The 13,931-nt window shown below is 35.6% G+C and overlaps 1 protein-coding gene across 3 annotated transcripts; it reads right to left on the bottom strand.

Annotated features, from left to right (window-relative positions):
• Window positions 1-209: 209 nt before the first annotated feature.
• LOC128005475 (erlin-2) lies at window positions 210-13,490 on the bottom strand. Of its 3 annotated transcripts, XM_052592678.1 has the most exons (13): window positions 12,760-13,163; window positions 11,998-12,102; window positions 11,819-11,900; window positions 11,689-11,735; window positions 10,806-10,867; window positions 10,435-10,560; window positions 9,958-10,031; window positions 9,138-9,196; window positions 8,376-8,467; window positions 8,157-8,246; window positions 5,435-5,514; window positions 5,131-5,350; window positions 210-1,681 (listed from the first exon to the last, which is right to left on the bottom strand). In XM_052592678.1, the coding sequence occupies exons 1-12, from the start codon at window positions 12,795-12,797 to the stop codon at window positions 5,171-5,173; spliced, it is 1,035 nt and encodes a 344-aa protein (XP_052448638.1). In that variant the 5' UTR covers window positions 12,798-13,163; the 3' UTR covers window positions 210-1,681; window positions 5,131-5,170. The 3 variants fall into 3 exon arrangements, with proteins under 3 accessions (XP_052448638.1, XP_052448639.1, XP_052448637.1); XM_052592679.1 differs by lacking the exon at window positions 12,760-13,163 and adding an exon at window positions 13,214-13,490 and having other exon boundaries at window positions 210-5,350; XM_052592677.1 differs by lacking the exon at window positions 210-1,681 and having other exon boundaries at window positions 1,716-5,350; window positions 12,760-13,162.
• Window positions 13,491-13,931: the final 441 nt, after the last annotated feature.

Raw genomic sequence — 13,931 nt, forward strand, 5'->3', positions numbered from 1 at the left:
AGACTTGAATAGTTGGATCAGGTGTGTTTGATCAGGGTTGAATCTAAACTCTGTAGGGCTCCGGAGTTGAGCTTGACACCCCTGGTTTAACTGCATGTAAGGTCCATGGTGAGTTAAAAACAAAGTTGGTCTTTGCTTAGTATTTGTAAAAATGACTTGTAATAATAAATGTATTTACATTTTTATTGAGGAACAAAATAAACAGAAAAAAAAGTTCAGCAGTTTTATTGAATATTGTGCATGACATGACCTGTTTATTATCAATCATAATGCAAAGAACATCCACATCACATCACATCTCGAGTCCTTTCAGTGTCGTCCTCTGGTCTTTGATCCAGTTCTGTCTCTGTTCTTCCAGTGTTTGTAACCACATCCTCATTGAAACAGCCATAATGGAGACTGATGTCATGAAATAATTGACTTTTCTATTGCACAACTGCTGAAATATACTGGGAAAAAACATGTTTTTAGAGCTTAAGCAACAAAGTAATGAGACCGGTCACTTCAGATTTTGTTTCGGATTTAAAATATATAATTTGATTGAAACAGTTTTGCAATTTCAGGATTCCCCCATTCATTTATATAGGACTTTGTCATGGTTGAGCTGCCCGGAGGCACTGCAAATATGAAAAGAGACTATGGTCTTGTACACGTCCATACAATTGAGATGCACAGAGTTTGGATACAGGGTCTTTTTGAAGATGTGTTTAAAAGTCTCCAGTATACAAGCCCATGGTTTTATACTTTACTAAAAGTGTAGTTACCATGTTTTTTTGCCAGACTGATTGCCAAATGTATAACGACAGTTTTACTACACATACCATGGTTGATTTATGGTTATCATAGTTTAACTACAATAACCATGTATTTTTTGTTATGTACCATGATTACAGGGATAGTTCACCCAATGAAAATGCTGTCATTATTTACTCACCCTCAAGTTGTTCCAAACCTGTATGAGTTCCTCTCTTATGTTGAACATAAAAGAAGATATTTTGAAAATTGCTGGCAATCAAACAATTGGTGTTTGCCATTGACTTCCATAGTATTGATTTTTCCTTCTATCATGGTCAATGGCAACCACCAACTTTTTTTTGATTACCAGCAATCTTCAATATGTTTAACATAAGAAACCAACTCATACAGTTTTGGAACAGCATGAGGGTGAATAAATGACAGAATTTTCATTTTTGGGTGAACTATCCCTTTAAGTGTTATAAGAGAGCATGGGCCATGTTTTTGGGGGTGTTTATCGGTTAAAAATGAATCAACCAGTCCTTTTAAATTTGTAGACTAGCTCCAAATTTAATTTAAATGAGTCTTTTGATTAAAAGAATCACACAATTTGCGATTGTGTGATTCTGCGCGATTAATAAAAAAGCTAGCTGTAAGTAAAATATACGTTTTGTAATGTTACTGATCAGCTGACTTCTGATTCAGGAGAAAAAATATTGTCTAAGTGACAATTTATTAATATCATAATTTTCAGTGCAGTTTATGGTTCACTCCTTTTGTTCATGCTATGTTCTAGTTTAAGGGTAGAAATCTGTGTGTATTATGATGTGATTTATTGTATATATAATAATCTAATATATATACACATTGTTTTAGGTCACATAGCAAATGCTGCCATTCTTCTGAAAACTGCTGATCTTCAAAGACCAGCCATCAATCAGGTAACCTGAACACAGAAAGAGTTTCGGAATACAATTCAGTTACCCAAGTTATCAAATACTTTAATCAGTTACAAAATTTGCAAGACAGCCCTTTGACAAGCTTAGATTTTTTCTGTTCTTTTAGAAATGCATTTATTAAAGTTTGGGAGAAACATTTTCAGATTTCGCTTTTCTCACCTCCATTCTCAGAGGACGGCAGGCCAAACATACTTATTCTCACTGTTATGTATACAGTGGGTATAGAAAACAATCATCCCCTTAAAAATAATCACATTTTGTTTTGCTGCCTGAAATTTAGACGTTTTTTGTTTTATCCAGCTTTATTAACTCTGTGCAACATATTAAATCCAAGTGAAAGATATAACACCAACATGTCACAAAAAAAGAAAAAAAGAAAAAAAAGTGCACTTGGTAGTGCTTGAGTTGCACTACCAAGGACTGAATTCTCCAGAAAAGTTATTTTCATGCTGAGCTAATCAAAATGACCACAGCGGTTCACAGTTGAAAGTCAGATGACATTGAGAAGGTGATTAGCTACACCTGATTGAGTCATATTCATTTTTTCTGACATGTTGGTGTTATATCTTTCACTTGGATGTTATAACTTACACAGAGTAAATGCAGCAGCATAGAACAAAAACTGTATCCATCTTTATTTCAGGCTGCAAAGCAATAAAATGTGGTTATTTTAAAAGGAAAGGAATACTTTTCTATATACTGTACAAATGTGAACTTGTGAATTGCTGTACAATTCAGCTAAAAAAAGAGCTACCTGTTATCATTACATTTGTTTAATCATGTAACATCATTATTCTAACTTTTGCTTAAACAATGAAAACTGCAATGTAGAGAATATACACACACACACACTTTTTTTTTTCACAGGATCCTCAACTGAAGGACTGTGAAAATGTGACCATTTTGAACCACTAGTGACCGTTTCCACAAGATAAATAGAAAGGACATATCAGAGGATGATAGAGGTATTGATATTTCACTGAAGTTAGCATGCAGTATTCACTGTTTCAGACATACATACGGTTGTGTTACAGAATGTGTTTTATGGTTACTGAACAAAAAAAAAAATTACGTTTAGGCTGCAAGTCAAAATTATAGCTTATTAAAATAATAAGGATGCAGTAGTGGTTCAAGTTTGTTTTGTGATAGTGTTTAATGATTCCTTTGTCACGTGCAGTTTAACTGCAGGCTGTTATCCATCTTTTCACATGGAGGACAACTGAGGGACTCATACGCAACTATTACAAAAGGTAAACACATTTCCTGATACCCAATAAAGCCACACAATCCATTAAGAGCAGCAGGGTGTAAACGATTTGAATTGGAAAATCAGAGAAAGCTGTACTTATATTGGCTTCTGTGAAACAAAATTATGTAGCTTCTGAAGGGAAGTACTAAAACAAATCTGAAACAAGAATAATGTACTCTTCATCATTGTCCTGTTCAAAGGTTTACGCCCTGAGCTCTTAATGCATTTTGTTTCCTTCTGGAGCATCTTGTTTTCTCCTTTATCATATTTGTGAGTCCTTCAGTTTTCCTCAGGATGAAAAGATGGATCTAAAAAAAAAAATATGCAGAAGATGCTGGGTTACCAAAGAATTTGCGGGACTTGGGGGATTCTTTTCTTAGTGAAAATGATTAGTTAAATGTTTGTTAAATAACAATTGCAGTCCTGTAAAAGGCTGTCCTGCATTTGCTGATAAATAAAACTGAGTTTTGTTGATGCTTTGTTGACGGTTTTAATAAGCGCATAAAATGAATTTGTGTGTAGAAGGCCCATAGCATGATGATTGGCCATTTACGGAGATTTAACTGCTTGCACCCTGGATTTTGTAGAGACTTTTCATTAGCCGGTAATTGAGTAAATTTTTTAATCTGTGTCTGGGGGTTTATTGCGTTATTGAGTGGCCTGAAAAACTGTTGTGCTCAAAAGAGGTCTGTTTCTGTCTTTGTCAAGAAACCAAGAAACGCCAGAGCACATACACGGAAACTGCCCAATCGTGCAGCTTATGGGTTCGTGCACTGATGTGAAGAGTCCATAAACGCAGTGTATTACACAATCTGCTACAATGCTGTCAGTTTTCACTGTTCAAATAAAAATTCCCTTGTAAAACGTCTTTCTAAATTAAAGCCAAACCAAAATTTCCAAAGACCGTTTAAATGCACATGAAAGTGAGTTATTGATCAACATGAGTTATTCTGGAAGTACAAGAATGAGCTACTGTACATGATATTCATGCTGCCATCTGCAAAAAAGCATATTATAACAACATTTAACAATGAAAAAAAGCTGTATATTTTGTAATAGAACCTCAGTTTAAGGGAAATTGAAATCATTTACAGAACATATTTCAAACATGACTTGCTAACAACGTCAAGTTGAATCAGCATTCCATGGGTGAGAAACATCCCACAGACGTGCTGATTTCTAAAGGTCAGTGTTGAGACTGCAACACATTTCAACACTCAAATCCACAGAAATGTGCCAATGACTGGACAGTTTATGCAATTACAGTCCTACTCTTGGTTTATGAGTGCTATGCTGGAAAAGGCACAAAACACCTGGCGATTTAAAGGGGGAAATGATTTTTAAGTGCACTGTACACTGCTTAGGATGAAAAGTTTCTTGCTATATTCAAAATAAAACTCCGCACACAACTGCTATATGTAATTTATGATGCTGTACTTTTATATTTAACAATAACAGCTTTATGCTACATTGTTTTCAGATGACATTACTATTTTGCAGGTTTACACAACCATCTTCTCACTATATATAGTAACCTCTTGAAAGATTTTCTCAGTACTTGGAGTGCTAGATTTAGATATTGTTCTAAATTTGGTTACCATTTGATTTGAACCTTTACAGACTCAGCAGACTGTCCTTGTTTTCCCCCGTTCATGACACTATAAATTAATACAAATTAAATAATTATATTTTAACTTCATCATTGGGGGGAAAAACAAGGGCAGTCATATGATCAGTGAAAATTCAACCGACAACAAAATGTAGAACACTATCCTAATCTAGAGCATAATCTGTGTTTATTTCTGTAAACACACTAAAATAATCCCTGAGCTATAAAAGCCTTCAAGACACTAAAATATCCATCAAGTACATAATCCAATCCCTCAGCATAAAAAAAAAAAATATGTCTCTTTAATTTTATAAACTTATTGTATCTTTAAACATTTACAAATTTCATACATGCATTCTGCTGGGTTCTAATATCACATTCAGCTTCACATTCCCACACTCTGTTTTAAGTATAATATTCTGGTTAACCACCACTGGTTTGTGATCAACTCACCAGGGTATAGACGCAGGTAGTGTTTTGGTCCCACTGATACAGCTGTGTTATTTCACTAAAGTGGTTCCAGCTGCACTGGTTGCAACAGTGCAGTCTAATGACTTGCCATTATTCGCTTTCATTACCTGTTCATTTATCCTCAGTGCTAAAACAGAACTTCTCTCGTCATTCCAAGTCCAGTATGCCCTCTGAGAGAGCATCTATAGCTTTGGAGGCAGCTGAGGAGGAGCTTCTTGGTCCTGAATCAATGAACATGCGAGGGATCTCACTTCCAAAGTAAATCTTACTATTAGCTGCAATTGCCTTAAATTTCATCAGCTGAAGATATTCAGGAGTCAGCTTCAGCTAAGAGGAGAGGAGAGAAGTAAATCAAAAACTTTCATAAAACAATGAGCACAATAATGACGGGGGGCAGTTTTAGGAGTTTACCTTATTGGCCTCAGCTGCTCTCTGTGCAGTGTAAAAGTCTGCATCTGCTTTTGCTTTCATCCGAGCAATGAGAGCGCCGTCTATAAAATCAGCGAGACATATGAGAAATCAAAATCAAGACAACAGAAACCACAGAAATATTCAGAGCTGTGTGGTGAGGGATTGTCAACAGCATTGAAATTCATCCTAAGCATCCCATTTCACACTTATGATTATGAATATGTTCCGACAGCTCACCAAAACCTCAGTGTCTCCCCTCAACAATCTGTCATTCTAATGATATTATCATTCTGAAATGTTTTTTTATTTATATTTCAATTTATAATGAATTTATTCCACAAGTGAAAGTTTCCAATAATGGTGCAGATTTAGGGCAGTAGTATTCAGCTAGTCATGTGATCTGATAAATGGAGTAGTGCTGCATTTACACCGTCATAATTACTGCAATGACAACCTGGCCCTTTATAGTTGAAATTGTTCACATCCTCAAATTTGGAATTACGAGTGTCTATGCCAACACTTTCACTGCCAAAATTAATCTAATTAATTAATTAAAACCATAACACAAACCAGTTGTTATGGAAATGCATTATTAATAAACATTTAGCACTGGACACTGATTTTTCTGTCAGTGACTTTTTTCTAGCTACAATATATACTGCAGGTCTTTCATTTATTTTTATCATGTTATTATTAAAATATCAACAATAGTTGTTTATAGGAATTATTAGACAGAAAGTTACAAATAACTGCCTAACTACATTTGTCTGCTGCCATTTTGAGTGTTTCAATGCTATGTTGCACCAAACAGTTACAAAAGTAATCAGAAAATTCAGAGCTGACAGAGCTGCTTTAATTGTTCTAGAAAGACGTGAATGCAAACACCACTGGTTTGAATTTTGACTCTGAAAAATGATGACCGTGTGAACACCTTAGTATCTCAACATGTCGGCCCTCATGAGGCAACCAGCTTCCATGTAAAATAAAATTGATTTTCTCAGGTTACTGAAATGACAGTGATCATGTTAATGTAGATTTGTCATTACTTTTACAAGCAGCAAAAACTGAGAAAGAATAATATAAAAAGAATAATAAAATAAATAAAAAAATCAGCTTCAGCATCCATTGTACAGAAAAGAGCAGATACAGTATGAGACAGTACAATAAACCTTTACACAAAACTTCCAAAGCGTGATCAGAAGGAAAAAGTCCTAGCATCTGCCTCTTCAAAATCATCTTGCACACACAGACTGAGAAAAGATGCTATTTGTCATTCTACTCTGTGTTGATTATAATCACAGTAGTTCAGAAATACTCATGGAATGTCCATAATTTCTAAACTAATGTTCGCATTAAACTATTACACTGTGGCATTTAGTACACACAATTCAGTTTTTGTAGCATAGAGTAGGGACATACTGATTTATACTGTCTTTTTACGCATTGTATTGCAATGTGCCGTGTAAACGTAATACCATGTCTGCATTTGTGATTGGAAAAAGAGACAAACAACAAGCTCTACTCTACACTGCTCAAAACTTGAAATTGAATCATCAGAGGCAAATCCTTTAAATATGTAAACGTACTTAAAGACTGCGCGTCAGCATTTTTTGTCAGAACACTGGCATTTGTAGGCTACTGGTTCAGGAAACAGTCCTCATCCTAAGTAAATTGCGCTGCACACATCTAAATATTTGGGTTGAACTGTTTTCGGAACAGAGTGGTAAAAACAACTTAACCACATTTTTCTAGTTGTGTCCTCTTTTGTAAGACAAAACAAAGTAGTTTTGCTATCATGAAACAGCGTCTCCACCACACAGCAAGCAGTAACAGCAAGAATAAAAGTTACGCCTTCTTTCTTTGTGAAAACATTCGGGCGGCATTATGCAAATCTTCCCACACCTTGACTTAGGACCAATTCCCATTATTGCCGTGACAGCGGCAGATAAATATCAACATTAAAATATATTACAGCGCACATGAACACACAAAACTCAAGTACATGGAGGGAGGGGTTCCAGCAGACCAATCACAGCGTTTGCAGTGTGCGTAAGAATTGACGTGCTGTTAAGATTTTTGGAGAAGCGCACGTGAGGCTAAGGCGTACTACACATAGACTACGGCGTAGGTTCGACGCAGAAGTATAAATTGGGCTTTAGACGTGGGGGCATGTTTAAACCACCTGTTTCAGTAGATGTGTCTTCACTTTCATAAAGAATATCTCTTTGAGTTTGAGACTTTAGTCTTTGCAACTATAGGGATCTCATACATTCATGAACAGCTTGTAACTCTTCAAAGAGAAAGGAAAACTTGAAATCGCATCATATGACCGCTTTAAAAGAGCAGCATTTATTTGAATAGAATCTTTTTGTTACTTCATGAATGTCTTTGCTGTTACTTTTGATCAATGTAATGCATAATAATCAATTTAATTTGCTGAAAAACAATATTTATTTCTTTAAAAAATATACTTGCCCCAAACTTTTGAATGGCAGTTTATATGTTTTTCTTTTGTATGATGTTATGTTTTATTAATGAACCAGGTATATACTGAAATCCTATGAGGTAATTTCTTACAAAAACTGACAGTTAATTTTGACATTAACTTTATATTTTGATATGACCAGGGCCCAAATACCCCATATGATTAATGAGGGATATTTTCATTCTCAAACACTGAAGTTTAAGACCTCGGAGGGAACATGACAACACATTCACCTACCTTCAATTTCTGAGATCCTTTTCTCTATTTCTTTTTCCATAACTTTCTGTCCAAATTTTATTTCAGACACCTGAGCCACCTTCTCTGCCTCTGCGCACACACATAAAAAAAAACAGAGCGAGATTTTCACTTTACATGAACTACAACTTCATCTAAATCCAACCCATATGACCAAACCTGCTCATCAGGCTGAAAACTAGGAAAAACATCTTTGTTCACCGATGACAGCCTTTTTCCTCTCCGTCTCTGCCTCCTTCTCTACCACCTTCTGAGTCTGAGCCGCAATCAGTAACTTCGTCCTCTCACCCTCCCTAAGAGACACACACACACACACAAAGAGAGGAACAGGGAACAGATTCAGTTTCAATAAAGTTCAGCCGATAAGGATTGACAGAGATTTCTTATATAAGATCAAAATACATTTTTGCAGTTCAGATACAGGACGAAGTTAATTTTGGACCCTGGTCACAGCTTAAGACTCACCGTGCACCATGTGTGAGAACAATGCTATTTGCCAGTCGGCTGGTTACTTTATTAGGAATTGTCTGCAACATAATACATTTAGTCTCACTAATGAAAATTATAAACGAAAATGATTCTATTATTATGTTAACTGATCTTACCCTCATTGTTAACCAATTATTTGGACATATGTGTAATATTCCTCAAACTTAATCACCAAAACTAAATTAAGGAACCAAAATCACGTTCTACAGTATATTTATGTATAATATTGTAAGTAATTAATTTTTTTCTGTAGATACTTTTAGTAACTTATTCTGTAGTATACTAATATGCAAGTCCAGTAATTATATTTAAAAAAATGTGATTCAGAGACAAAATGTATAAATAAATGGCCAGTAAGAAACATTTATTACCTGTACATGTACTGTTTGGAGATGTTAATGTTGGGCCGTTGTAACACAATCAGATCATTAACAGCTATTACACTCAACATGTAAGAAGATCTCATAAACTCACATCAGTTCATAGTTCCTGCGGATGCTTTCTGGAATGTTTGGTTTGGTGACACGGACCGCCTGCTTAGGAGGAAGAGGAACCGAAGAAAGAGAAAGCAAAGCGAGGAGAGAGTAAGAGAAAAAAGACAGACAGACATGCTTTTTGTTAATAAAATTAAACTAATTATTTGACAGAACACTGTTCTCACAAAGAGACCTTGTTATGCAACAATTTATACTTTTTTTTTTTTTTTTTTTTTTTTTACTGGAAGGGCCTTGGGTAACAATAGGACGCATAAATATACAAAACAAACTTGAATGGATATGGTCAAATACTTCTCAAGTGAATCACAGCTCAGTGTGCATCGTAAATGACACATTACTTTCAAAAGCTCCATTAGAGAATTCTGGAAGTATTACAAGGAATTGTGAATCAGTTTACTGTTGATCTCAGTATCAGCTTAACGAGCTGATGACTGGCATATTTTGAGTGCTACCAGCTGAGAAACAAGAACAATGGAAATCACAATGGAAAGGTCAGCACCAAAGGGATTTGATGAAGGAAATCTGAATCTTGCCAAACCAAAGCTAAATAAATAAAGACAAACCCATGTGCAAATACACAAAGCTAATATGTAGCATCTTGTCTTTCAGTAGGTCTAACAAAACGTCACAAAAAATAAGTCTTGAATGTTACGAAAGCCCATGTTTATCTTTCCTGATTTCAAAAGAATTGTTAGTGTATAACTGGTGCAGAAAATGGAATGCAGCCAAAAACGTGACTCAGTGGAATGGAACAGAAAAAAGATTGAACTGCCAAACCAATCCAAGTCGAATCCCACCTGAATGATGAGTCCAGGTGCCATGTTGGTGAGATCCTGCTGCAGCGTGAGCTTTAGATTCTCGTCTATTTGATCTAAGAAACAACAGGCTACTTAAAGAAAGACAGGTGTACACAGAATTTATACCCCTAACTTTTTGTTTTATCATCACACACAAGTGCAAATAAAAATCACTTGAGAAGCTTATGGCATTAACAACATGTCAAACGTCTCCACATTACCACTAGAAGGTCGTACACGGATGAAATCTAATGCTATTATGTTATTAATATATATTTTACAAATTTAAATGAATTACTGTAAGGAGTTACTGTAACTGAAAGAGTCATTTTTTGATTCCTAAACCTTCCTAGAAATTATATATTGCACTTCAAATGGGAGTCTATGCAAAGCAGATGCATTGAAGTAAAGATTTTAAAGCGCCAAAATCATACCGAGCTTCAATACCTGATTAGGACATTAAAGCACATCACTTACCGAATAGACCTATGTAGACCTCCTGAAGTGCGTGCACACTACAGAACTGATTCAGCTCATGGTGAACTTTGTTGAAAATCAGAGCTTTGTCGTAGTCGGCAGTGAAGTTTCTCACAATGTCGTACACTGCAGCAGAGCAGACAATGATGTTAAGAGAGAGATGAATAGGGCACATAAAATGAATGACAGTCAAAGTTTGGGTTATCACTTAAATTCATAGAGAGTGGGACAAATCATTTATTGGCGAGTAGGCTGTGCCAAAGAGGCTCTTAGTGGCCCTCCCATTACAGGGCCCAAGGGAAATGCTGTCCACCCTTAACAACAGAATTGTTAGTGGTTCTACATTATAAACAGCAAACAAGTCATTATACCTGCTGAGGGAGCAAGATAGTTCACCACCTCAATGCGATCAAAGTAGATCATTACACCTCCACTGCAAAGCAAAAAAACATATATACACACACATGAATGAGTGTGAAAATGTATTCCAAAAAGCACAAGCAATAAAGGAAATATCATACGGGGTCTCCCTAAAAGCAGCATGTGTCTGTGATAATCTGTAATACTGTAACACTGACCGACTGTTTTATGACCAGAATGTATAAATGTTTTGTAGTTTCCACACTATTTCCAGCTTGGATAAGAAAAAAAAATTCCTGAGCAACAAAAAGTTATTTAAATCGTAATATTTCACAATATTACTATTTGTACAATAAAATACTATTTGGTTGAATAAACAAAAAACTTACTGAACCCAAACTTTTAAACAGCGGTGTACAGTATATACACTTATAATAAATGATACATTTACCCACAAAAAGTACACATAATCATCAAATGATGATTACATTATTATCAACGGGTTACAGCAACAATCAATATAATCTCTGGGATTGATTTAATTTTAACCAGTTTTTCTGTACTTTTTCCAGTGTTATTTCACAAGTTATGCTCACAAATGATGTTCATCCACAAAGTTAAACTTTCAACCGTCAGTCTAGGATTCTCCTGAACTAATGATCTGCTGTGTGTACAGGCTTTAAAACCTGCAAAATGACTCCATTATGATATTGGCTATACAGAATTGCAGGTAAGAGTTTACCAAATTTGAATTTGGTATCACGCAATAGGGGAAACCAAATGCCTACTGTAATGCTGCTCTCACTCTCATTTTGCATGCATATGAATAAAACACAAATTCTATGGTGACTGCACCTCATAGAAGATCTGATGAATGTTAAAAATGTATCTCACCTTGTGCCACATGGAACATTCTTTACTTCATCTGTTTGTAGGGTTGTCTTTATGAAAAGAGAGAGGATGCAATAAGAAAAAGAAATCTATTAAGTTAAACCATACATACTGTATAATGTCAGTCTGTTACCTGTACAGACTTAAATGTAGTAATGAACGGCAGCATTAGATGAAATCCAGGGCCACTGGTGGTGGTCAGCAGAGCTCCACCTCTGAGAGAAGAGAAGCACACAGTTATACAATCTACAGTACAAAGTAAAATGTGGCATGTTCTGCAAGAAGATTAATGCAAAATCTTGAGCAACTGACCTGTAGTAGACACCCACATGTCCTTCTTCAATCTTATGAAGAGCAGAAAACATCCCAGCGCCTCCTATGGCGAGGATAATGGCGGCAACAGCAGCCAATGTCATTCTTAACACAAAAGATATACGTTAACCAAAATATGTTCGCCTATTAAGTTACTGATTTATTGTTGTTAGGTTATTTCCTATATCATCTTCACGTGGGAAACCCAATGAAAATTTTTTCATCTTAGCAGTAAGACAACAGACGTCATCCAAAAAAAAAACAACTTAATAGCAATGATTAAAAATTCTTAATACATATAGGCCTGGTTTCACAGACAGGGCTTAAATTAAACCAGGTTTAGGCCATAGTTCAATTATGACATTTAATGATTTTTATAAATGTGCCTTAGAAAAAAAAAAAAAAAACACACACACACACAAAAACATTACTGGTGTGCATTCTGAGACAAAATAAAGGCACTGCTATATTTTCCAATCAGTCAAAGCAAGTTTCTTTCAGTTGAAACAGCTCAGATTTAGATTTTAGTCTGGGATTAGGTTTAAACCTTGTCTGTGAAACTGGGGGATAATGTTTTATTGTAGCCTACTATACTGATCCAAACAACCTAAAGTGGTTTGCTAGTCTTAGCTGATTTCTCCAGCCTGGTCAATAATCTCTTGTGTAACAATGATAAGAACGACTAGTTTTAGTGTTGTGTGTGTGTGTATATATAAATGCTATCGCTAACAGCTAAACATGACTAGTGTGAAACCCACGCACAAGCAGTCGTTAGAGTTGTTGACAGATTGAGAGAGCATGTGGAGCACTGACACTGATGTGACTCTGTGGCTAAGAGGATCAGAAAACCTAGCACAAAGACCTGCTGTCCGTGTTATAACATCACAAACGAAACATCAGTTTAGTAAGCCAGCACTGAAGGGTGCAAAGCCCGGGTTTTAGACAGGATAAGAAGCAGGAACTCTGGATTCAGCCACCATTGCTCGTTAAACGCATGAGTGTCCAGAAGTTGCCGCCGGATGTGGCTTTTCTCTTTGCATCACACAAACTAACAGATAGAGTCCTATAAATTAAACATACTCCTGCTGACAAGATGCAATATAACCAACAGAAAACATGACTAGCTATATTTATACACAGACGAAATACCAGACAATGCGAGACTACAACACGGAAAATTACTTTGTGGATGAATGCGAACTAAAAGAGATGTTACCTAAGTAGGTTACTGTAACTCCTTCGTAATGGCCGGAAGAGACACCTGCGATCGATGAGGAACCTACAAGCGACGCTCCTTTGCGTCTGACGTCACCACAGTTTAACGCACATTTCCGCTGTTGTTCGAGCACCACACCAGTAGATGGGGACAAATATCTTCCTATAAAAGCAGGACTGGGGCTGAGGGGAATGAGAGACTCTTTAAAGGGATAGTTCACCCGAAAATGAAAATTCTGTCATCATTTACTCACCCCACAAACCTTTATGAGTTGCTTTCTTATGTGGAACTTAAAAGAAGATATTTTGAAGATTGCTGGTAATCAAAAAGTTGGTGGTTCCCATTGACTTCCATAGTAGGAAAATAAATACAATGGAAGTCAATGCGAAACACCTACTGTTTGATTAAGGAGTTGAGGGGGAGTAAATGATGACAGAATTTTCATTATTGGGTGAACTATCCCATTAATTTCCCGATTTATTTGCCTCATTGTTTTTATAATAAATTAAAAACATTTGTAGTAGTATTACATTAGATTGTCCTAATAAAAGCTTCTGTTTTCATTTTAATTTTGGGTTAATTTCAATAATTTTTATTTAAACTTTAGTTGTATTAATTGTATTATTTCAGCTTAAATGTTTATATTATTTAAATGTTTAAATGTATTGTTTCATATAATATTTACATTTTATATTTATTTATGCCTTTTCATTTTTTA

The sequence above is a fragment of the Carassius gibelio genome, chromosome A5, assembly GCF_023724105.1.
Source record: "Carassius gibelio isolate Cgi1373 ecotype wild population from Czech Republic chromosome A5, carGib1.2-hapl.c, whole genome shotgun sequence".
Taxonomy (NCBI): Eukaryota; Metazoa; Chordata; class Actinopteri; order Cypriniformes; family Cyprinidae; genus Carassius; species Carassius gibelio.